The sequence below is a fragment of the Notolepis coatsorum genome (genome assembly GCF_963971535.1).
Source record: "Notolepis coatsorum genome assembly, chromosome: 15".
Classification (NCBI taxonomy): domain Eukaryota; kingdom Metazoa; phylum Chordata; class Actinopteri; order Aulopiformes; family Paralepididae; genus Notolepis; species Notolepis coatsorum.
Window position 1 is genome coordinate 76,387,100 of NC_140179.1, and position 26,029 is coordinate 76,413,128.

Sequence of the window (26,029 nt, forward strand, 5' to 3'; positions counted from 1 at the left end):
ACATTAGGCCATAATATAAGCCTACTTAGGACAACTAACTGAAACAATAGTCCCCTGTTGCACTCTGCTACATAATGAGAATTGATTGAAAACTGTACAGATTGCAGAATGGGCACAATACAGTACGGCTCAATACACACAATTGTTAAAGGAAAACTCCAACATTTTGGGAAATTTGCTTATTTGCCATCTACCCTGGAGTTAGACAAGAAGATACATACCGTTTTCTTCTCTGTGCATGCAGTAGGAGGAGTAGGAAGACGTTTGGAACTAGGCTAATGGAGGAACCTACTTCCAGTGACTGACGCTAAGCTAGGCTAACGGTGTGTGTCTTCCTACTCCTACTGCATGCACAGAGAAGAAAAAAGGTATGTATCTTGTCTAACTCCAGGGTAGATGGCAAATAAGCTAATTTCCCAAAATGTTGGAGTTTTCCTTTAAGGGGATGCTTCACGAGAAAGAATTAGTTACAATCCTTTGTTTGCCTGCCCCCCAGTGTTGAAAACCTAAATTGTTGTCGAATCGACTACAGTACTATAATTCTATCTAATTTTGAGTCTTCAATTATCTTTATTCATTATCATCATCATTGTTATTATTCTCTTATTCAGATATGTATAATCGATAGAATAAGTAACCCAATATATCAAGATAATTATTTAATATATCGAGAGTTTTGAAGTAGGTTTATTCTCATTTATAAAGGCGGATATTATAGCTGCCTGCGCTGCGCATGTCGCCGCTTCACATCATCTCATCACATCATCTCATCACTTCAGCGGCTTGTCACGTTTTCTCTTTGTGTGTAGAACTTACTTCTGATTGTTTTGAGAGTTGAAAGGTAAGGTTATTTTTCACTAAAAATGTATTTCCCCATTTTGGTTAAATGTTTAATGATCTGTCATCTTTATTTCAGGAAGTTATTCGGAGCTAGAGATGTAACTTCTCTATAAGCAGCCTCTAAACGTCTTGTTTTCGTTACTTTTTAGACTGGCTAAATATAATAGGTTATCAGTGGAAACTACGAGGGCTTAGCCTATAGCTTAAATATTATGTTAAGAAATCCATTAATCTATGTTTGTTAGGCTATGCTGCAAGGAACAAAAACACTTTTTTTCTTTTCTTTTTTTTCTTAGTGGTGGTGGCTTATAATTGCTTGTACATTGTGAGATACATCTCTCTTTATATTATATCATATGATTATATTATGCTGTTAATTATGATAATTATTTTTGTCACATTCATTTGTAATAGCCTCATGTTTTACAACGAGGAAATGCAGCTCAGTGCTGCAAATAACTATTTCCTTTTTGTGACTTCTGCAAAAGTGAGACCATATAGGCTTGTGATATGATATCTATTAGTTTTTTCATTCTGATAAATAAATACTGTCAACTGTCTGTCACATACATAGCAGAGTATAATGTAATAGTAGAATAATAAATGATAGTTATAATATACTGTTTATAATAGAATATAAGAATATACTGTAAATTATGTATTAACAGGCCTAAACGTTCATACACTTTTAAATACTTGAGTAAATGTTTTGCTGTAATCATTATATATATTTTTTTTATTTAACCTTTATTTATCCAGGCAAGCAAAGAACAAATTCGTATATACAAAAGCAGCCTGTATAGCATACTCTGTTCTTCATACTCATTTAATTGTTTATTCCACCAGATGTGGAAGTCAGTCGTGGGGCATGATGTGACCGTCGTGGTGGCTACAGGGGACGACTGGGAGACCGACCCCGACTTTGAGGTACACCTCTCTGAGTATGAGGAGCCCCGGGGTGGGCCTTCTTCCACCAAGTCCTCCACTTTTAGAAGCTTGTCGTTGCTAGCTAAATGTTAAATGGAGTTTTTATGGTTTGTCCATGCCATTTTATAACTGTTTGACGCATTTGTTTCCAAAGGCAGATTGGTATCAGAGGAGTAAAGAAGAAGACTGTTAAAAAAAAAACGTTAAATGTCTGGTAGCAACGGTTGCCAAATACTTACTGTCAAATTACAGTAAAATCAAATACATTTACAGATTACAACCTTTATTTAATGGTTTAATATTTTGATAAAAGGTAATTTACTGTATTTTTATGGCATTTACACTTAAAGTAGACAAACAAAAGTAATCTGTCAAATAATACAGTGAATTTCCTGTGAAAAAACTTTTTTTTTTTTTTTTTTTTACAGTTTTTTTGTTGTGTGTGTTGTGTTTCAGAATGACATTTCAGAACAGGAGCAGAGATGGGGAGCCAAGACCATCGAGGGGTCTGGTCACCAAGAGCCCATCAGGTAAAGAAATTAAGAATGGTTTAAATAACTGTTTGTATAAATATACGTGTGATAATAACGGTACTGGCTGAGTTGTTGAGGTTATAGTGCTGCTGTGTAGCAACAGGAACAGGAACAGGAAGTGAAAACCACTCTCAAGCAGCAAGTCTCTCCTAATATGGATCATCTGGTATGATGACGTGGACGAGACCATGCGCTTGAGAGGTACTACAGATGACAATAACAGGAATGGAGATGGTTACCGGACTGGTTGGTGTGGATGTGTGGTAGATAGCTAGTACTAGTAGATTTATATTTCTATACTGTACTCAGCCCAAGATGACACAAGCAAGTGTGTGTGTGTGTGTGTGTGTGTGTGTGTGTGTGTGTGTGTGTGTGTGTGTGTGTGTGTGTGTGTGTGTGTGTGTGTGTGTGTGTGTGTGTGTGTGTGTGTGTGTGTGTGTGTGTGTGTGTGTGTGTGTGTGTGTGTGTGTGTGTGTGTGTGTGTGTATCCAAAGCGACTTACAAGTTCTGTACGACAAGTCATCAGGAAGGGTACAACTCTATCAGCTGAGTAACAATGTTCATCAAAGTGTTGCGTGTTACAGTGTAGGTTAGTTTATAGTTAGTTTAAGTGCATGACAGTAAGGTTAGTTAGGGTTAGATCTTTATTTTTTATTATTTTCTTTGGATTATTTCAGATAATGGTTGAAGAAGTGCGTCTTTAGTCGACGGCGAAAGATTGGACGGGATTCGGCTGTCCTAACTGGGGTGGGTAGTTCATTCCACCATTGTGGGGCAAGGACTGAGAATAGGCGACTTCTCTTTGATGACCCTCGCGGAGCTTGGATAGGAGTAGGTCTGAGGCGGCCAGAAGATGCAGAGCGTAGGGGTCTCGAGGGTGTGTAGTTAGAGACCATTGACCGGAGGTAGGCGGGAGCGGTTCCCTTTGCCGCACGGTATGCTAGGTCGAGGGCCTTGAAGCGGATACGTGCAGCAATGGGGAGCCAGTGCAGGTCCCTAAGAAGTGGGGTGACATGGGCCGACTTCGGTAGGTTTGAAAAACAGATAATAAAAAGACATAAGATGGGCATGATAAAATAGACATGCTAAATTCCTATGTACACTACTATACAATATACAGTTTTAACTCTATGTCATTATGCTATACTACTATATCTAAACTATACTATACAAGAACCACATCGGTTCTACCTTAAAGTGATATTTATTTTCCTTATTAAAGGTCATTAAAGGTCCTTTAATGATACAAAACACATTTTTGTATCTTATCTTATCTTATGTGGGAGACCCGGGTCCCATACATTGATATTGATGCACTGAGATGTTTGTGTGAGTGACCCCTGCGTGACCTCCCAGTGTTGCAGAGCTCAGACAGAAGGTGTCCCAGGAACATGAGCAGATGAAGAAGAAACAACAGGCCCAGGCTCCTAAGGCCTCCTATGGCTACGGGGGGAGGTTTGGAGTGGAGAAAGATCGCATGGACAAGGTTGAGCTCTCGTTCAAATCATACTTATTAATGTTTAACTTATTGGTAAATACAAGCTAATGGTCCTCTAATAAACCTAGGTAAAATGTATCGCAGTGTCCCAGTGCCGTTTGTTGAGGTCTTCTCTCTTAAAGGAACACACCAGCATTATGGGAAATGCGCCTACCATCTTCTCCAGAGTCAGACAAGAAGATAGCCAATTCTCTCTCTGCGCGTTGAGTAGAAAACGATCCCGGCTGTAAGCTATTCTAGCTTAGCACAAATGAATGGAAGCGATATGGACCACTAGCCTAAAACTCTGGCAGAGGTGTTGTTGGCCAACAGCTAGGCTTCATGTGTGATAAACTAGGCTAGCTTGCGGTTTTATTAAAATCTTGATTTTCTGAAGAAAATTAACAAAATTGTCCAAAAGTGCAGTGAGACTTTCACCCTCTACAATACTGTTGATAATTTGCTCAAAACAAGTAACAATATCTTGAAATTGGGCAAATCACTCCATTTGCAGACAATAGGCTTATCATTTAATGTTTGAAATTGTATTGAAACAAATTAGATTCTCTCATTGCCATGGTATTTATTTATTTATGCCCTACAAGATGAAATGACTTGTTAAGATTTAGATATTTTCTTTTTGCTCTGATTAAGACCCACTTCTCATCTGAACCTCGCTGGAGACAAAACGTTGAAACACAAGCCAATACGACTCCGTGAGGATGTCCAAGAGTCAGCGCTGATGAGCCACAGCGTCACGTGTTCACTCACAAGTGTCTCTTTTATTACCCAGGGGGCCTTGGGGCACGACTATGTGGCAAAGGTGGAGCAGCATTCTTCCCAGACAGACGCAGCACAAGGGTTTGGTGGGAAATTTGGAGTGCAGAAAGACCATGTTGATAAGGTGTGAAAATAAGCCCTTCTACCACTTCACCAGTGCGCATCTTTTCATTGTTTCACCCTTTCAAATCGTATACTAAATTAACTGTTGTGCTTCTGTCCCCTCAGTCTGCCATGGGTTTTGGGTACAAGGCGGAGGTGGCCCAGCATGCGTCTCAGAAAGGTAGACCAACAGCCTCAAAATAAACCCCGTTATACCAGGAAACTAAAAGAAGGACGGGTCATCACGTCAGAATAAACCAGTGTTCTATGCTCTGGTTGGTGCCAGACTAAATTCTAAATATACAAGCTAGGGCTGACCCCTATTAGTCGAATAGTCGACTAATCGATCGAAAGGAGCCGTAGTCGACTGCCAACCTCTTAGTCGAATGCATGAATTTTTTAAAGTATTATAATATATATATATATATTTTTTTTTAACTTTTTTTTATCATTCTTTCCAAAAGAAAAGAGGCCTAGAAGCGTGGCTAATGCTAATGGACGCATACCAGAGGCTAACTGCCTAAGTAAACAGGCACAGAGGCACTGAAAGAGGATTTCACCCATCTAATGAACACACTAGACTAGACAAATATCAAGATGTATCCATCAGTGGACCAATTGCATGCTTTCGCAGAGGACAAGAAGCCTTCCGTCGACTCCTTCAGACATTAAGCACCCCCACAGCTCAAATGGAATGATAAAAAAAATAAAAAATTATACTTTTTTTTTATTCAAACATTTTTCTTTTTTTTAACTAATAGTCGACTATCGACTAATTTCGGCCAATCAAAGTCGACTATCCAAATCCTTAGTCGGTGACAGCCCTAATACAAGCTATCTGAGGAAATATACACATCAACCAATATATATCAAATGTTAACTAGTAAACAATGCAACAAATTGCAGATGATTCTGACATCATCCAAGGCAATAATCTGTTTAAATGACAGGTCATAAACGAGGAGATGGCTGATCCCATTCAACTCAGTGGCTACAATTTATCAACTCCACACTTGGCACCAATGTGTGTTCACGCGCTATACAGTGACCTTTGATGACCCTTCCTTCTTTTATCCGCCATTTTGCTCTCATGGACACGCTCAGGTCAGGTTCCTTTCTCTGGGTTCCACCCTGGGGTGGAAAGGAACCCAACCTGAGCATGACATAAGAGCAAAATGGCCCCTCATGTGAATAGTCAATGCAGCCTCTTTCTGAATTCTAGAACTCTGTGCGTTTCAATGTAAAACAGTATCCATTGTTGCGTCACAATTAAAATATTCAGTTCTCTCAAAATATCTATCTAGCGTGTGAGATCTTACACCTGAAAGGGTTATGGGTTAAGGGCTATGTTTGAGGCATACTGTACAATCACACCAGAGTGATTACAATGAATAAGAACTGAACGTTCTGATGATGATGTAATATAACGGCTACCGGTCATTGAAAGCCATAGTGTTCTAGAACTCCAAAATGTAATGTTTGAGAAAACATCTGAAGAAACTCATACATCAAACAGTTAACCATTGGTCTTATAATTTGTTATGCCTTATATATATATATTTTTTTAGATTACTCCAAGGGATTTGGAGGGAGGTTTGGGGTGGAGAAGGACAAGGTGGACAAGGCTGCCTTGGGATACGACTACAAGGGAGAGACAGAGAAGCACCAATCACAGAAAGGTTGGTTAAGGACACTATTCCTAATTGGATCAGTATGTTGTAGATGCCTCATGGACTGGCAATGTCACTAACTCACACTGTCACTCACTCATTCATTCACGGTTTGCTACTCTGCCCCTTGCTGGCGGCACAATCCAATGCGAGAATGCTTCACATCTATGACACTGTGGGCTAGATCCACAAAGAATGGATTCCACGGAGCAAGTTGCACCCTTACTACAATTCATTATGAATTGAAAATGGGGGACCCTGATGTAAACAAGACGAAAGTCTTTCTCTGGTCTGCATCCCCTTAACAATTGTGTGTATTGAGCCGTACTGTATTGTACCCATTCTGCAATCTGTTAATAAAACTTTAATTCAATCAATCACCGTGCAGATTGATTGATTGAATGAAAATTGTATTAACAGATTGCAGAATGGGTACAATACAGTATAGAAACTGCTCAATACACACAATTGTTAAGGGGATGCAGACCAGAGAAAGACTTTCGTCTTGTTTACATCAGGGTCCCCGATTTTCAATTCATAATGAATTGTAAGTAAGGGTGCAACTTGCTCTGTGCAATCCATTCTTTGTGGATCTAGCGGATGTTTTAGATTATTCATGTTTCATTCTTCAACCTCCCCACACCAGATTACTCTAAGGGATTCGGGGGGAAGTTTGGCGTAGAGAAGGAGAAAGTGGATAAGGTGGCTCTGGGATACGACTATAAGGGAGAGACGGAGAAGCACCAGTCGCAGAAAGGTGAGCCGATACCCGCAGTTTCATTGATCGAGGATGAGCTCTTTGCAGTTGCAGGTTGAAAAAGCCCTCAGCTCTGAACTCGGCAGAGTCTGCACCTGGCTCACTGATAACAAACTATCATTACACCTGGGTAAAACAGAGTCCATTCTCTTTGGATCAAATAGCAAACTCAGCAAGGATAAATATAGCTTCTCAGTTACAGTGGGTGACAATATTGTCACAAGGAAAGATGCAATTACATACCTGGGTTCCATCCTAGAGGCTTTCTGTGACTGTGATTTTCCTGTGACAAAATGGCAACCAATGTAATCAAAAAATAAAACAAACAAGATTTTTGTACAGGATCTCCTCTCTGGTAAATAAGAATACCTTGAAGACTCTAACAGGAGCACTCATTCAAGGGTTCTACGACTATGCTTGCACCTCATGGTACCAAAGCACCTCAAAGGCCCTAAAAACAAGGCTACAAACATCACAAAACAAACTGGTCAGACTACTGCTTGGCCTTACTCCTAAAACCCACTTTACCCCTGCCCATTTTGACAATCTAGGACGGCTTAGAGTAGACAACAGAGTACAGCAACTTGCAATGGGCCTGGTCTACAAGATACACTACACCACTAAGGTACCCATGTACATGTCAAAATACTTCCCAAAGGTCAGTGAATACCACGATCACAACACCAGAGGGAGCTCCACAAATCATGTTAAACCCAGATTCGGCTCAAACAAGGAACTACCGGTAAACACGTTGTCCTAACCCAGTAATACACGAGACCCTCTTCTTGGACCTAGTAAGGTTGTCGATAATCCAATGTACTGTTACCACCCACCTCCAATGTACAGCCCCGACCACAACACCAGAGGGAGTTCCACAAATCACGTTCAACCCAGATTCGGCACAAACAAGGGACTAAACACGTTTAGTAATTATGCCACAATAATGTGGAACGCCCTACCCACAGTCATAAAGGAATGTGAATCCCTACCCTCCTTCAAAACTGCTCTCAAAGAGCACCTACGGGTGGCTGCAATTAGAAACTGGCCCTGGTAAATGTCAAAATCCCCCTCCAATGTACAGTTTCTTCCCCTTCGGATATATTTTTTTTATTATCTCTTTTTCTTACACAGTACTGTATATTTGTATGTCTTGTATGTCATAACATAAGGTCTTGATGAATTGAAAATGGAGGACCCTTATGTAAACAAGACGAAAGTCTTTTTCTGTTCTTCATCCTCTTAGCAGTTGTTAGTATTGAGCTGTACTGTATTGTACCCATTCTGCAATCTGTTAATAAAGTTTTCAATCAATAAATTAATAAATTAAATCAATCAATCAATCAATCAATCAATCAATCAGCTTCAGAGAGGCTTGGTCTGAAGTGGACCACTGGAGCGCACAGAGACAATAAACTTTAACCTGCGCCTCCAAAATTGGCCATTTTAGTTTTAGTTTTTGAGGACTGCATACTCTTTTTGCAAACCAAAACAACATTATACTTATAGCACATACATGAGCCTGGTCTCTTTTGAAAGATGACATTCTGAAGGGAAAATTCACTTTTAGTGCTAATGAAATAGAGTAACATAGGTCTGAACTTGAGTTGTAGAAAAACGTAACCCAAGCCTTATGTAGTACATGTCCAAATTTCATAAAGATCCATTCAGAAATGAGTGATTAGGAGTGATTTTGGTAAACTGTGTACAATGAAAAACTCAGTTTTCTCATAGACCACACTCATTGGCTACAACCCTCCACAATCATTTTCGAGATAGCCAAATGATTGACGGAACAAGAGCCCCAAGAGTCGGGAATGGTATTTTGCGCAATACCGTGTACTTTGCACAAGCCTCAAATACCGGCATGTAACTCGAGAACCGCTGAACGGATTTTGTCGCTATCGACAGGCAACAAATAAGCCTTCAATTCGATATATATATTGTATTACAACATATGGACACCCGAGCCACTAGTGGTCGCCAAAGTGCCGGTGGGCAAATCCTCCTAAAAAGGGCCCACATGTGTATATCACATCCTGAATCTAATTTCAGGTACCAAGAGAATAGCGGGGAGGCCTACAGCTCTCTTACAATCTAGTCATTTAGCTGATGCTTTTATCCAAAGCGACTTACAGATTGTGAACAACAAGTCACCCGGAGGGGTACATCTCTAGCAGCTAAGGGTCAGTGGCATTGTTCGTCAAATAGTATCGAGTGCATAGTAGTAGACATATTAGCAAGATAGGTAGTGGTTTAAGAATAGTAGCATAATAGTAGTGTACATAATAGTAAAAAGTAAGATCATCAGATATTATTTTTCAGATATTTCTTTTTTGTGTGTGGCTTGGTTCATATCAACATTAATTACAGGATTTATATTAAAGTGACGATGCCATTGATCTTTCCGCTCAGACTACTCTAAAGGTTTCGGAGGGCGTTATGGAGTACAGACAGATCACATGGATAAAGTGAGTATTGAATGGCTGATGATGGTGAATGACAATACTGAAGAAAACATTAATAATCTGAATTTAAACACATTTTTACCACATAACCACGGAATGAAGTTTCTGCTTTAGGCGCAGCTTGTATCCCTTCACTGAATATTCTGGCTTCTAGGTGACCACGGTAGTTTTACCTCTATGTTTTGCACAATGATGTTCAGTAGAAAGGATGAACTCAGGGGTGCTCCAGTAGCACACCATGTTACCGCGCTCGCGCGGGACTCCGTGCTGCGTCACGGATCTGGTTGACTCCGAGTTCGATTCCCGGACCCGCCGTCATTTGCCGAATGTCTCCCCCTGCTCTCTCTCCCGTTTCACCCTGCAACTGTCGGTCATGCTTGACCAGGAAAGCGATAAACGCTAAAAAATAAAGTTTAAAAAAAAAAGAAAGGATGAACTCGCCCTCCTGCACCTTCTTTCCATTATAACTGACTGTGATTCCTAGGAGGACTGAGTGGCTTCATTGAGTTGTTGATCTGAATGACTGAAACTAGGGGTGTAACAATGCATCGCAATGCATCGATCCTAAGGTGACGATTCAACTGCATCGATTTGAAAATGTTAGAATCGATTAGAATATATATATATTTTTTAATTATTATTATATATATATATATATATTTTTTTTTGGTCGATTTTGTATTGACCTATAGTCCATTCATGCTGGGTGAATCAGTTCCCCCAGCCACATTTGTGTATTCAAAATGTTGGGGGGGAATTAACTGATCGAAAATGTATCGAATCGCATCATGATGCATTGAATCGTTGCCTGAAGAATCGTAATCGAAGCTAATTGTTGTGGGGTCAAATATTTACACCCCTAACACATTTCCCCCTCCGACTGTAAACTGACAGAGTGCTGCAGCCTTCGCAGACATGGAGTCCCCCACCTCTGCATATGAAAAGACACATCCGCTGGAGGCCTGTAAGTTTTATTTTCCAGAGTCGAAAGGTCTGTGCTTGGTTGCTTATGGAACCTAGATTAGTTCTTGGAAACTGAACTGCAGTTTCAGGAACTGAATTGTCATCTGTGTTCAAATTAGGGGCTGCATGATATGGATGAAAATGAATATCATGATATTCAGTGGGACTGTTTCAGATTCAGATTCCTTTATTGTCACTTATTTCAGTACTTTACAGCAAGAAGAGTGAAATTCTATTTATTGTGGTCCCTCGACCATAGCAGCTTCCAATAATAAAAATACATAGAATTTAGCATAGAATAAAATAAGATGACTAAAATAAAGATTACTATATATACAGTTCTAAAAAGTGTGCAGTGCAGGTCAGGATGTAGATATTAGGCCTATACTATATACAATTTAAACAACAAATGGCTATGTACAGTTCCAAAAGAAGTATGTTGTGTGATGTGCAATGAGCATAGTGCTAATTATAACAATATATATTACAATATCTGCTTAGGTAGGGAAAGTCCCATGTTAGATCATCCAGTTGATGTTCATCATATTGGACTGCAGGGAAATGTCAAGTCAAGTCAGTTTTATTTATATAGCACATTTACAAATGACTAACAGCCAAACCAAATGTGCTTCACAACATGGTAAAAACACATACAATGCAATAAAAATACACTAGAATTACAAAAAAGGTAGAGTACAGTACATATAAGAAAGCAAGGGCAAAGTGCAATAAAAGAGACAAGAAAATTAGATAAAAAGTGCAGAGTGACAGCGGACGTCATGTATAGATGCTGGGCTAGCTCTGGTCAAAGGCCAGGGAGAAGAGGTGTGTTTTGAGCAGTGATTTAAAAACCTCTAGGCTCTGGGCAGATCTTATGTGGGGGAGGCTGTTCCAGAGTCGGGGGGCAGCAGCAGCAAAGGCTCTGTCTCCCCTGGTTTTAAGCCTGGTCCTAGGCACCTCCAGCAGCAGCTGGTCAGCAGACCTTAGGGCTCTGGATGGGGTGGGGTGATGTAGGAGCTCAGCTAGGTACAGTGGAGCCAGCCCGTGTAGTGCTTTAAAAACAGTCAGAAATGTGATATGGTTACATAAATAATCAGCACTCACTGAACTATCCTTAGTACAGACGGAGACGGCGTGGAAGGAAGGCTTATAGCTTAAACGTGTAGGTCGTACCTAAAGGACAGTTCCGTGAGTGTTGGTTATTTCTGTAACTATGTAAGAGCCTGTCTAGACTGTGCACCTGGTAAGAAACTATTGAGTTGTGCTGCACCCTCTTTCATTTAAAATGTGATCTTCAACATTATAAGAGATCTGACTTAATATTAGCTTTTTGTCATTATTTTAAAAAACATAATTGTGTAACACAATATTAAAAGAAATGTCACAACACAATAACAGATAGATAAACAATAAATATGTATGTATATTGTCCAGCCCTTGTTCAGATGGTTGGTTACCTGTATAGGCTGTGATACACTACAAATGCAATTTTTTCCCTGCTGTTTCTGCAGCGAGTGCAGGAGCGGGGAACTTAAAAGCTCGCTTCGAGAACATGGCCAAGGCCTCAGGAGAGGAGAACAAAAAGCGAGCAGAAGAAGAGAGATCCAGGAGACAGGCCAGAGAGAAGAGAGAGCAGGATGAGGCCAGAGAGAAGAGAGAGCAGGAGGAGGTCAGAGAGAAGAGAGAGCAGGAGGCCAGACGCAGACAACAGGTCTCTCTCTCACACACACAAAAAGTATATACTGTACACATGCATCTTGCAATGCTGTCTTTCTGTCTATCTATCTGAATCAGAATCAACTATATTGTCAAGTCCCTATCCTTTTACAGTATAGAGGAGTGAAAGTCTTTGTTTCTTGGCTATCTATCTATCTATCTATCTATCTATCTATCTATCTATCTATCTATCTATCTATCTATCTATCTATCTATCTATCTATCTATCTATCTATCTATCTATCTATCTATCTATCTATCTATCTATCTATCTATCTATCTATCTATCTATCTATCTATCTATCTATCTATCTATCTACCTACCTATCTATTTCCCGTAGGAGGAAAACAATCGGGAGGAGAACATGTCTCCTCCACCTGTTCCAGACACCAGGGCACCACCTAGACTACCCAGGGCGCTGCCTAAAACACCACACCATGAACCTGAAATACCACAACATGAATCCGAGGCAGAGGTACAGACCGAACATCTTTCCGACTTGTCTTCTCCAGAGTCGTCTCCAATCTCCAGTCTCCAATTTCCTCTCTGTGCGTTCAGTAGAAACTAGAAAGCTATCCGGCTGCAAGCTAGCCTAGTTTAGCACAAATTAATGGAAGGGGATACGGACCACTAGTCTAGCTTAAAACTCTGGGAGAGGTGTTTTTAGCCAACAGCTAGGCTAGCTGGTCCGTATCCGCTTCCATTAATTTGTGCTAAGCTAGGCTAGCTTTCTACTGAACACACAGAGAGGAAATTTGTATCTATCTTCTTGTCTGATTCTGGAGAAGACGCTGAGCGCTTTTTCACATGATGTTGGTGTGTTCCTTTAAATGCTGATTTCGGATGGAAAAGAGTTACTTGTGGTTAATCATATGATGATGATTATTTATTTATTACATCAACAACACTGAATTAAATGTTGAATATGATCACTTTGTGGAAATACACTGTAATAGTATTCTTCTACTCGATGATCTCGTAAATGATGATCTTGATGCTTGATGTTTTCAGGAGGAGCCAGTTTATGAAGAGCCTCCGTGTTTGCCCCCTCGCTCAGAGGACTTCCTGGAGATGGAGGAACAAGCACTGTCCACATCACCTCAGCCTGAACTGGAGGTACAATATGATCACTTTGTGTAAATAAATACACTGTAATAGTATGTCATTCTTCTTCTCTGGGCCAGGTGCTTATACTGAAAATATGTCATCTCCAGTTTGCCTTCGAGAAGAAAGTGTGGTGCGGTAGTTGCAATAAATAATGAGTCATTTCGTAAATGATGATCTTGATGTTTTCAGGAGGAACCAGTTTATGATGAGCCTCCGTGTTTGACCCCTCGCTCAGAGGAGGTAGAGGATGAGGAGGCAGAGTATGAGGACATCTCACCTAAACCAGGTAAACCTTTTTTTCTTTTCTTCAGGTTAGCCATCGAGTAGAGGTTAACAGGATACTTTGTCATTTAGAATTTTAGTTGGTTATTGTTTCGTCACCAGACACTTGTGGAAGAGTTTTAACGGTACATGTGCCCATGGGCGGCTACGTGGCGTAGTGGGCAAGGCGCTCGCCACGAATGCGGAGACGCTGGGCTCGCCTGTTCGAGCCCAGCGCTCCACATTGCTTTCAGTTTAGCTGGTCGTTCATACAAATACACATTGGCCGTATTAGGGGGTGGGAAACTGATGGGTGGGGATCGGGCGTTGTGGACAGCGACTCCTACAGGTCGGTTGGTGCGCCTGCGCAGTAGAATCAGGAAGTGTCGGGGGCAGCGTGAGCCTCCCACGTGTTACTCCTCGCCACTGAGAGATCGAGCTGCGCAGGTGAAAAGATGCGACTGCTGTTACCTCAAGTACCGGAGGGGACTTGTGCTATGTATGACTTAGTCCACATTGCAGCCGGCTTGTGGGAGGCAAGAAACAGCGTTCGTGACAGGGGAGGGTTGAATTGGATGATACGAAATTGGGATGGGAGAAAATATAGAAAATGGGAGAAAAAGTGGACAAAAAAAAAACAGTACATGTGCCCTTTGCGTTCTCTTAAGATGGAATGTTAGCAGCATTCATCATTGAAAACCATGGAACGGCTAGCTCCTGGCCTCTAGCTGTGGCCCATGGTTTCAATACTAGCAGATATTGTGATATACTGTATATCAACATATAATATGACTTGTGATTTACTGTCAGTTTTTTTTTTTTTTATTATACATTCCACTCACTCCACTGTTATTCCCCCACCTACTGTGTAGACAGCCATATCATGCCATCATATTCAGTGATGAACATCTTCTCAGATGGTCCCAGGACTAGATCTTACTAAACGGGGGGTTTATGGCCTAATGTTTATCTTTTTGGGGTCCTTGAGATGCATCATGATTGGACTTGTTTCTTTTCTTCCATTCACCACTTTTAGCTCTTCTTTTTAACCCTATGTATTTGTCCATCTTTGGTTTTAACACGTACTAAATAAGTGTATGTTATGTATTAACTGTTTCTATTAACTGTTTTTAAATTGCTGTTATGCTGTGATGGACATCTGAATCTCCCCTCTGGGATAAATAAAGGTTTACAATTCAATTACAAATTAACTAGCTCTTAATTTTGTTTTAATTGTCATATCAAACACATAACTTAAGTTTTTTCTTCTACAGTTGCAGATAATGACTATTTATATGAAGACCTGACGGTTGGCAAGACTGCAACAGCAATTTATGAATACCAGGCAGGTATGTTCCAGCTTCATCCGCTTCCATTCATCTGTGCTAAACTAGGCTAGCTTGCAGCCGGATAGCTTTCTACTGAACACACAGACAGGAAATTGGTATCTATCTTATCCAGGGTTCCCACAGACATTGCAAAAAATGAAATTCTAGGACTTTTAAGGAATGGGCCGTTTAAGGAATTCCAGGCCTTGAAATCCTTTGGTAAAAGATCAAGCACTTTAAGCACTTCAAAGACCTTGTGCGAACCCTGCTTATCTGACTGGAGAAGACGGTAAGTGTATTTCCCATAATGTTAGCGTGCTCCTTTAAAGGGGTCAGACTTGAAACTGTGCATTATCTTCAATGTATGTTGTGTTTGGAAAGCCTTTTATCTTCAGAGTAACTGCAGGGTTCAGATTCATAGAGGGTTACAGTTGAGTAAAAGGTATTAAACAATTATCTAAACATTTAAATACTTGAGTACCTCAAATAGTACTTAAGTACAGTGCTTATTTAAATGTTTTTGATTAGGTGTGTAACTTTCTACCCGTCATTCATCTACAAGCCTGTGCAGAATTGTACACATGCAGAATGCGGTCCTGTGCAGTTTAACCCTTTCACTGTCGCACTACCCAACGGTTAACCCTTTCACTGTGACAATACACAGGTTAACCCTTTCACTGCCACACTACAGGTTGACTTAACTTTTTTTTTAATATCATGGATGAACAAAACGTTCAATGCGAATGGTTGATTTGAATTTCAAGGACTTTTTAAGCACCTTGTTAAGAAATTTGCTGTTTTCAAGGAATTCCAGGCCTTGACTTTTTTTTTCTTCAAAAATCAAGCACTTTAAGGACTTTGTGCAAACCCTGTCTATAGAAAGTCATTAATTGATGTTATATCAATCAATATTGTATTTAATTTCTCACTTTTGAGACAAATGTTTCACTTTGCTTCTCATACAGAGGCAGAAGATGAGATTTCCTTCAACCCTGATGATATCATCACCAGCATAAAGATGGTGGACCCGGGCTGGTGGAGAGGCCAGTGCCACGGCCGCGTCGGTCTGTTCCCAGCCGCCTATGTGCAGCTGACGCAGTAAACGCAACGATCCAGCTTTCCTGAGACAATGACTCAAACAAGCTACAGACTTCAGAAAGCAAAACTGTTTGTTTGCCGTCAATAAGCCAATAAATTCCAAGGCAGATGTTTATGGCTTATTGATCACAAGCAAAGATTTCTTTGTACTTCAGAATGTTTGCACAAATAATTTACTATTTGATCAAGAGCTTCACAATCAGCTTTCAAACTTGTATGTTGCCTTTTTGTAGACCAGACTTAATTATTTGATCTATATCAGCGGTTGTCAAACTACGGATCGCGACCCAAAGTGGGGTCGTGGGTAGGCAAAATTCAAATGAAAATAAATATCAATATTCTTTTTATGTTCTGGCAACATATTTTGGCTAAATATGCCTTGTCTTATAAATGTGTATTGATAACATAGTGCTGTAATAAAATGTTCTAATAAATATGCATGATCAAGTTCAACATGTGCTTTTATTTTGATATTCCTTAATTCCACGTTGAAATTACACAATACATTAAGTGTGGGGTCGGCAAAAAAAATCCTACATAAAATGGGGGTCATGGTATAAAAAGTTTGCGAACCCCTGATCTATATTTATTTTAGTGACCAGGTAGTCACTTGAGATCAAAGATCTCTTTTTCGAACAAGACCATCATATCACCATATCAAAGTGTTTTACTGGAAATAAATAAAAGATATTCCAAAATCACACTAGGTATACTGTATAATACTATTCACGCCTCATAATACTGTTAAGACCGTCTCTGCCTATATAACTGATAGGTTGACAACTAGCATTATGGAAATATTCACATCTTAAAACACAATTTAAAATCCCATTTCATTGGGTCCTTTCAGAATAGAAGCATTGTTCTGTGCCCAGTTCCTTTATCCGTCACAGTAAGGTGACTCAGGGGGGGTTATAATGTGATTTAAGTCTTAAGACACAGTAGCTTGTGGCTTAAAGTGATTCATCATTTCTGTTCCAATATCTGCAGCTAGGGCTGTACCGAATGTAATTTTTCTATATCAAGCTTCTATTAGAATTAATATTGTACACATCAAGAAATGCCATTCTTGGCATAAAAAAGTTCTTCTTGACGGCTCCATGTTCACATACTGTGTAATCAACTGATAGAATCAATTAAATACTTTGCTGACGATATAAACGTTATATAACACATTATAGCCGCACAATATGGAAAAAAGATTATATTGTGATTATTTTAACAGATATGGCAATTGAGATATGATTCATGATATTAAGTGGAATGGTGTTTTTGCATCATTATTTAACATTAGATTTTTGTGGGTCTGTATGAAACAACGGTGTCTTCTCACATCTGTAGAAGAGGATTTGTCAGCCAGGGTATCATCTTGACACATTTCACCTTATTGCAGTCTCCTACAATTTGGATATTGCATTAGGAATTAGAAAATGTTTTGATTGTTCAGCCCTTTCACACCTGTAATAAAAACATCTCATCACTATAACTATTCATCACCGTTACAAACGATGGTGGTTGAATAGACAAACTAAGCACACAATTAGAACAAGCTACACTAGAAGACTAACAGAGGGTATAGTTTGGTTTCTTTAAAACACAACAAAGTTGGGACAGAAATCTAAGGTGGAAAGTGAAATACTTGTTGTGCTGTAAATTTCAGAAATCAATTCAGTCAGCTCTGGTAATTGCGGAGAATTATAAAGGCCATTTGTCTGAGCCACAAACCCTTCCAATAGAAAAGAAGCCATGCATCTCATTTCCATCATTGCTCATCTATTAATAAGATCTACAGACAAAATATTGCTCACACAAATTACAATTTTGCATTATGTTTATCATGTTGGTAAACAAAGAAAAACACAACAAATTACTTTTCTTCTGAATGACAACGCATTTAACTGTAGCAGAGAGCAGTACTTTTACACGTGAATCTACTCCACCCATGATGCTGTAGTCCGACACTGAGGCCAAGCAAGGCTATACATGCTTTTCTACATCTATCCAATTTCCGTCGCATTCATACCCAACAGCATCAAAAAGAAAGAACAGCCCCATTAGATTAGAGGACAGCTACAGCAAATGGCTGCTGTACAAAAAGAGCTGCTGTGACACAGCCGAAAATTAATCATCACCATCCAATAATAAAATCTCTGCATTAAAAATGGGTTCAAGGCAGATTAACAACATGCCTCTGGGTCACAGGTTGTATACGCAAAAAGCAGGGTTCCCCCCAGAGCTTTTAGGCAGAGGTGCAGCACCGCCACTAACTTTAGACAAAGTGATACTTATTCAATACAACCTCAGACTCCAACTTCCGGTGCTCAGTCACAACTGTATCTTGCCGGAAACTGGTACATTTACATTGTAAAGTACCTCCTCAAATGCACCAATCCCATTACTCTGTGATGTGATATTATGGAACATTTATCGACAAGAGCAGTTTAACCTCTTAAGCCCGAGCCCTATTTTCTGAAAATCTGCCTAAAATTACATAGTAAATGGAAGATTGCTCCACTTCTACATTTGCATGTTCTTGGTATCTAGGGACATCTATGGATATCAGGGAATGTATTCCCAGTGTCAGAAATACTGTGTCCATTACTAGGCTAGAGTAAATTATGATGAACCAAAAAGGAGAATATACTTTTTTCTTCTTCTCATCTTTGACGGTGAATAACACCAAGCAAAAATAAATTATTTTAAACCATGCTCATTCAGCACCTTCTTGAGATCACGTGTACAAGATATCTAAGCAAATTAATAAAGGGAAGATGATTAAACAGGAGATTTCATAGAGACGGTACTGAATTCTGCCATCCGGACACACGCCATTTGAAATATGATATAGAATATCAGGCCTATAAATGACCTTATTATGGCCAGGTCGCACAAGGGGGCCAAATCTCCCCTTGCTATGGGCACACCCCCCCCCCCCCCCCCCCCCAAAATCTCTTGGTTTCCTCTGGTCTACCAGGTAATACCCTTCTTCAATGCCTTTCCTTTCTTTCCCACCCGTTTGGCTTTCAGTTTCTTGGCCTGCCGTTGGCTCATCCACACCGGGTATTGTCCATGTTCATCCAGCTGGGTTTTCTTGTCACGCTTTCTGTCCATGTCCATTTTCCCTACAGCAGGGAACAGCAATATAGCAGACGGGTCATCGCAGGGTAAAAACACAGGTTGTTGTCGTTTATTACTTTCACTGCCACACTACCAAATGTTAACCCTTTCACTGTGACAACACAGAAGGTTAACCCTTTACTATCACACTACAGACGGTTAACCGTCTGTAGTGTGATAGTAAAGGGTTAACCTTCTGTAGTGTGCCAGTGAAAGGGTTAATGGATCTGCTTGATTTAGCTTAGTTACAACACAGGGGGGGGGGGGGGGGGACAATGGGTCAAGTGCAGAGAGACATTTCATCGGCTCACCGTCGCCCAGTGCGTCCACCTTGAGCTCCTCCACAGGTACCACGGTGGCGATCTCTTGAATGTCCTTCATGATGATTTCACCTTTCACATCATGGGCCAGAGCCTTCTTCAGACGGACCAGCTCTTTGGGGGCGTTCTTCTCCCTCTTCACGGCACGCATCTTCCTCTTCCATTTGCTCCGCAGGCTTTTTGCCATTTTAGTGTTGCGCTGAAAAAACACATGGCATTCATTGTTTAACACTTTCAGAGCCGGCCGTGTTTTCCTTTTTACCCCCTTGAATGCCCATCAACCACTTCAATGTTAGCGTTAATATCACCTAATCTATGTTTTAAATTATGGCTATGTGTCTAATCTGCCCGTCGCTTATCAATTACTCATTTTCCAGTCAACATTGTCGAGGCGTATTGTTTTTTTATCGGTTCATTTCCGTTTTATAGCATTTTGAAAAGCCCTCGTTTTCACGGAAAATTTAAAGATTCCGTGATAAACGCCCTGTACTGGAATATTCTAGAACGTTGTCATTTTTCGGCCTATTTATGAATAGTTTTCAAATAAACGCTAGATTATCGATAGTATATGTGTACGTATGCACGCTGGTGCCGCGAGCTGAAAATCGATTCTTAGTTCCTGATCGCTCGCACAGCCAAATCACACATAGGGGAAAAGCTTATATCTCCGTGAAAACAGGTCTGATTATCCTAAGACTGGTCAAATAGATTCCTTACCTGAGATCAGATGGTATCCAAAAAGATTATTCCAATTCCTGATCGCCATTCCAAAAATCGATCCTTTTATTGATCCAATGCTACATACTGTAAAGACATATTACACAGGGTGGCTACGTGGCAAGGCGCTCACCACGAATACTGGAGACGCTGGGTTCGCCTGTTGGAGCCCAGCGCTCCACATTGCTTTCAGTTTAGCTGGTCGTCCGTACTAATACACATTGGCAGTATTAGGGGGTGGGAAACTGATGGGTGGGAATCGGGCGTTGTGGACAGCGACTCCTGCAGGTCGGTTGGTGCGCCTGCGCAGTAGAATCAGGAAGCGATGGGGGCGGCGCCCCTCCAAAGCGCAGACCCCTGACCGTCCTGACGGCTGAAAGATCGCGCTGCGCAGGTGAAAAGATGCGACTGCTGTTACCTCGAGTATCGGAGGGGACTCGTGCTATGTATGACTTAGTCCACATTGCAGCCGGCTTGTGGGAGGCAAGAAACAGCGTTCGAGACAGGGGAGGGTTGAATTGGATGATACAAAATTGGGATGGGAGAAAAATAGAAAATGGGAGAAAAAGTGGATCAAAAAAAATAAAGACATTACACGCTGTTCTGATGGTCCACAATGACTCCGAGCGGCTCGGGGCAGGGTTTCCGTCAGATTTTTTTTTTGCAGGTCTGAGTGTCCGGTAGATTTCAATCTACCGGACAAATGGGATAAATTCCGGTCAGTTTATTGAGCTTAAAAACAATTGATAGGCCTATATAAAGAATGACATCATCAAGGCATTTATAATATTTTATAATATGACTTTGCTGGGCACACCAGGCATGTGACAAAGCAGAAGAAGAGAAGAAGCCAATCACAGCGCTCCGGCATGTCACAATGTGGAAGAAAATAGTAAGCCATTTTGACGCAACGCTACCTCAGTGATTTTTACTCGTTTATAAAAATTCTTTAAAATGTTTATTAGCAACGCCAAGCTTTCAAACCATCCCGCTTTTTTTGTGTGAAACCCTTGTGCAACTGTGAGTACCTTTGAAATTTCTCGGATACATTTATAACGAACCGTTCGTCAATAACCAACGACTATGCTTGCACCTCAAAGGCGCTAAAAACAAAATTACAAACATTACAAGACAAACTGGCCAGACTACTGCTTGACCTTACCTCTAGAACCCACCTCACCCCTGCCCACTTTGACAACCTAGGATGGCTTAGAGTAGACGAGAGTACAGCAACTTGCAATGGGCCTGGTCTACAAGATACACATACACTACACGACTAAGGTACCCATGTACATGTCAAAATACTTCCCAAAGGTCAGTGAATACCACGATCACAACACCAGAGGGAGCTCCACAAATCATGTTAAACCCAGATTCGGCTCAAACAAGGAACTACCGGTAAACACGTTGTCCTAACCCAGTAATACACAAGACCCTCTTCTTGGACCTAGTAAGGTTGTCGATAATCCAATGTACAGTCCCCCCCCCCCCCACAGTTTCTTCGTCAAATGTATACTTTTTTTTTTTTTTTTTTTAACTCTTTGTATTACTGTATTTGTAAATCTGGTATGTCATAAATGTATAGATGTAGCAGTATCTGTATGTCATATATGTCCATTGAAAATGGGGGACCCTGATGTAAACAAGACGAAAGTCTTTATCTGGTCTGCATCCCCTTAACAAGTGTGTATTGAGGTACTGTATTGTACCCATTCTGAAATCTGTTAATACAATTTTCAATCAATCAATCAACCAACCAGTGCTTCATGGTGAACATGGTTAGTAATGACGAGCAAGTGACTGTTGTATTCAAAGCATAATTGGCATCAACGTCACGAAAGGGGCTAGGTGCCAGGGGGCCTCGGCAAATTGGGGAATAGTTTAATTTCACTAATATAAATTACTACAGCGAGATAATTTATAAGAGTGCAAATTCTGATTTTACTCTCTCCATTGTAACCAATGGTTTAAAGAATAACAGTAACATTTAAGACAGGTTGGGTTAAGCGAAATACAGATTAAGCATAACAATGGTTCATAATATGTCTGGCCAACCAACACTAGTAACTTAAATATCAACAACGTTAGTAAATATTTGGTTGTACTGCTTTGTTTATATCAAATGTAACTGGATAACGTTATTAAAGTAGCCCCAGCTACTAGTTATAAAGCTGCCACGACATTTACGGCTAACGTTAGCTTGTTGTTAGCTATCCAACTGCTTTGGCATCGGGCAATCCTTAACTGATACGATTACTCGGGTTTTAAGAAGAGAAAACACTCCAGTGCTAATATATGTTAACAAATAACCATAATAATCTGCCACGAAAAAAAAGCAAAAAACGGTTAAACTTACAATCAAATGAGGCTAGTTGAAGAATTATTTCGCACACAGACACAAGTGAAGTGAACTCCCCACACGTGTTGTTCTCGACGCGGAATTATGACGTCACGACGTTGCAGCTCGACCCTACGCTCAGGACTCCAATAGGGTCCAGCTGCAGACTCGGAGCCTCGAGGTCCAATAGGGTCCAGCTGCAGACTCGGAGCCTCGAGGTCCAGATTGGTACTTCCGACCATAGATATCTATAGAATATCTATGCTTCCGACCGCCACAGGACTTCCGACCATAGATATCTATGCTTCCGACCGCCACAGGACTAATGCGGAAGTATCTCGAAGTACGTCTGACGTATCTCGAATTACGTCTGACGTTTCTCTTCATAAAATAATATAAAATCAGCAGCATGGGGAGGGCCGGGGGGAGGGGAGGTACAGGTAGTAGAAGACATAGAGGTACAGGTCACATAATTATAGTACAGTGGAGAAGTAAAAATGGAATAAAAAGGCAGTGTAAACAATATACAATATTATTAACTCTAATAATAACACGCCTCGCGGGCTCATTATAATACGAGTCACATAATTATAGTACAGTGGAGAAGTAAAAATGGAATAAAAAGGCAGTGTAAACAATATACAATATTATTAACTCTAATAATAACACGCCTCGCGGGCTCATTATAATACGAGAGCCGTGGGTCTGCATTGTATAGAGCGGATCCCCCGGCCGTATTCAAGCGCTGGAGCGCTTTGCGATGGATCAAACTGTATTAATATAGTAGTAATAATAGTAGTTGGCTAGTTGCGCGCTTCTGGCCACCTCCCGCAGTGCGCGCATACACACATACTGTCTGTAGCTATACAGTACGTGCAAAATTAATTGTCAAGAGCCTCATCTCACCTGGCTCTGCAAATAGATCTAGAGTCTGAATATCATATAATATAGCCTGCTGATGATCTCTCTCTCGAGTCAAATCCATTCTGAGAACGGAATGCAGTGCCCGCGACGAGGGTCTTGATTGATTGATTGATTGATTGATTGATTGATTGATTGATTGATTGAAAATTGTATTAACAGATCATGCTGGACCTACAAAAGGCCTTTGACACTGTCAATCACTCCATTCTTGATTGAACATTTTATTAACAGATTGCAGAATGGGTACAGTACAGTACAGCTCAATACACACAATTGTTAAGGAGACCAGAGAAAGACTTTCGTCTTGTTTACATCAGGGTCCCCCATTTTCAATTCATCAGGACATATATGACATACCAGATTTGCAAATACAGTATTGTTTGTGATACAAAAAGAGTCCAGAAAAGAGAGTATATACATTTGACGTAGAAACTGTACATTGGAGGAGGTTAGGTAGGTGGGGGGGGGGGACTGTACATTGGAGGTGGTTGGGGGGGGGGGGGGGGGTGGGGGGTCGGGTAGGAGGGGTGGGGGGGGGACACACACTGTACAACTGTACAAGCAAAACTGTACATTGGAATATTGACAACCATACTTGGTCATTTACTGTACATTGGAGGGGGTTGGGTTACAACACAGGAGCAGAGTATAAACAACAGTACAGTACTGTTTCTCATTCCTGTACTGTTGTTTATACTCTGCTCCTGTGTTGTAACCCAACCCCCTCCAATGTACAGTAAATGACCAAGTATGGTTTTGTCAATATTCCAATGTACAGTTTTGCTTGTACAGTTGTACAGTGTCCCCCACCCCTCCTACCCGACCCCCCCCCCCCCCCAAGGCGAAAGTCTTTCTCTGGTCTGCATCCCCTTAACAATTGTGTGTATTGAGCTGTACTGTACTGTACCCATTCTGCAATCTGTTAATAAAATGTTCAATCAAGAATGGAGTGATTGACAGTGTCAAAGGCCTTTTGTAGGTCCAGCATGATCTGTTAATACAATTTTCAATCAATCAATCAATCAATCAATCAATCAATAAATCAATCAATCAATCAATCAATCAATCAAGACCCTCGTCGCGGGCACTGCATTCCGTTCTCAGAATGGATTTGACTCGAGAGAGAGAGAGAGAGAGATCATCAGCAGGCTATTATATGATATTCAGACTCTAGATCTATTTGCAGAGCCAGATGAGATGAGGCTCTTGACAATTAATTTTGCACGTACTGTATAGCTACAGACAGTATGTGTGTATGCGCGCACTGCGGGAGGTGGCCAGAAGCGCGCAACTAGCCAACTACTATTATTACTACTATATTAATACAGTTTGATCCATCGCAAAGCGCTCCAGCGCTTGAATACGGCCGGGGGATCCGCTCTATACAATGCAGACCCACGGCTCTCGTATTATAATGAGCCCGCGAGGCGTGTTATTATTAGAGTTAATAATATTGTATATTGTTTACACTGCCTTTTTATTCCATTTTTACTTCTCCACTGTACTATAATTATGTGACTCGTATTATAATGAGCCCGCGAGGCGTGTTATTATTAGAGTTAATAATATTGTATATTGTTTACACTGCCTTTTTATTCCATTTTTACTTCTCCACTGTACTATAATTATGTGACCTGTACCTCTATGTCTTCTACTACCTGTACGCGTGTAGCTTTATGCCAAGCAAGCAGTGCAAAAATTTACCGTAGTGGCGTGCAGTAATGCGCCTTTCATTTTCCGCCGCCCAGCGCCCAGGTCGCGCGGAAATAGGCTGTCTATTGCCATTCTCTTTGACAAACTCTAACCTTAACCAGCTCCTTAACAACGCCTAAACTTAACCGTTCTAACCTTAACCAACTCCGAAACAATGCCTAACCTTAACCTTAACCTTAACCATGCCTAACCTTAACCATAGAAATTATATTGCCATTCTCTTTGACAAACTCTAACCTTAACCAGCTCCTTAACAGCGCCTAAACTTAACCGTTCTAACCTTAACCAACTCCGAAACAATGCCTAACCTTAACCTTAACCTTAACCGGCGAAAGAATACACGTTAAAAAAAAATCACGTTAAAAAATATTGTCGATGGGATTCGAACTCGCCAGCAAACAAGCCATAGGATCCACAGCCATGTGGCCTTGCCAATTGAGCTATTGCTAGATACTGAATAAGGGGCGGTGACTTATATATATTGAGCTCCGCTCGTGTCGAACCAAGGCGGGATCTCATGCGCATGCGCGGGCACCTCGCGCGAGCACGCCGGCGCACGCACGCACCTGAGCGAGCACGCCGCCGCCGGTGCACGCACGGTAGCATTTGTCTGAAAAGAAGGGCGCTTTACCGCACTGGCGTGCGGTGACGAATGCGGAAGCATTTTTGCACTGCTTGCTTGGCATTAAGGAAAACGCTACCTGCGTCTCCCCTCCCCCCGGCCCTCCCCATGCTGCTGATTTTATATTATTTTATGAAGAGAAACGTGATACGTCAGACGTACTTCGAGATACTTCCGCATTAGTCCTGTGGCGGTCGGAAGTCCTGTGGCGGTCGGAAGTACCAATCTGGACCTCGAGGCTCCGAGTCTGCAG

At 40.9% G+C, this 26,029-nt stretch overlaps 2 protein-coding genes across 4 annotated transcripts; one reads left to right on the plus strand and one right to left on the minus strand.

Moving 5' to 3' along the window:
* The first annotated feature begins 737 nt into the window (after positions 1 to 737).
* hcls1 (hematopoietic cell-specific Lyn substrate 1) lies at positions 738 to 16,478 on the plus strand. Of its 3 annotated transcripts, none has more exons than XM_084330838.1 (16): positions 738 to 841; positions 1,687 to 1,767; positions 2,224 to 2,297; positions 3,657 to 3,786; positions 4,571 to 4,681; positions 4,786 to 4,840; positions 6,228 to 6,338; positions 6,976 to 7,086; positions 9,499 to 9,554; positions 10,446 to 10,515; positions 12,026 to 12,249; positions 12,572 to 12,706; positions 13,243 to 13,347; positions 13,528 to 13,624; positions 14,874 to 14,948; positions 15,893 to 16,478. In XM_084330838.1, the coding sequence occupies exons 2-16, from the start codon at positions 1,687 to 1,689 to the stop codon at positions 16,027 to 16,029; spliced, it is 1,572 nt and encodes a 523-aa protein (XP_084186964.1). In that variant the 5' UTR covers positions 738 to 841; the 3' UTR covers positions 16,030 to 16,478. The 3 variants fall into 3 exon arrangements, with proteins under 3 accessions (XP_084186964.1, XP_084186966.1, XP_084186965.1); XM_084330840.1 differs by having other exon boundaries at positions 12,026 to 12,225; XM_084330839.1 differs by lacking the exon at positions 738 to 841 and adding an exon at positions 1,157 to 1,165.
* llph (LLP homolog, long-term synaptic facilitation factor) lies at positions 16,469 to 22,627 on the minus strand. Its single transcript, XM_084330841.1, has 3 exons — positions 22,536 to 22,627; positions 19,454 to 19,661; positions 16,469 to 19,147 (listed from the first exon to the last, which is right to left on the minus strand). Exons 2-3 carry the CDS (start codon positions 19,647 to 19,649, stop codon positions 18,993 to 18,995), a joined length of 351 nt encoding a protein of 116 aa, XP_084186967.1. The 5' UTR covers positions 19,650 to 19,661; positions 22,536 to 22,627; the 3' UTR covers positions 16,469 to 18,992.
* Positions 22,628 to 26,029: the final 3,402 nt, after the last annotated feature.

Coding starts and splice junctions, on each gene's coding strand:
- hcls1 (XM_084330838.1), top strand. CDS start 1,687: ATGTGGAAGTCAGTCGTGGGGCATGATGTGACCGTCGTGGTGGCTACA. Junction 7,087..9,498: donor GAAGCACCAGTCGCAGAAAG/GTGAGCCGATAC, acceptor CTTTCCGCTCAG/ACTACTCTAAAGGTTTCGGA. Junction 9,555..10,445: donor AGACAGATCACATGGATAAA/GTGAGTATTGAA, acceptor GTAAACTGACAG/AGTGCTGCAGCCTTCGCAGA.
- llph (XM_084330841.1), bottom strand. CDS start 19,649: ATGGCAAAAAGCCTGCGGAGCAAATGGAAGAGGAAGATGCGTGCCGTG. Junction 19,148..19,453: donor GGTGGACGCACTGGGCGACG/GTGAGCCGATGA, acceptor TCCCTGCTGTAG/GGAAAATGGACATGGACAGA.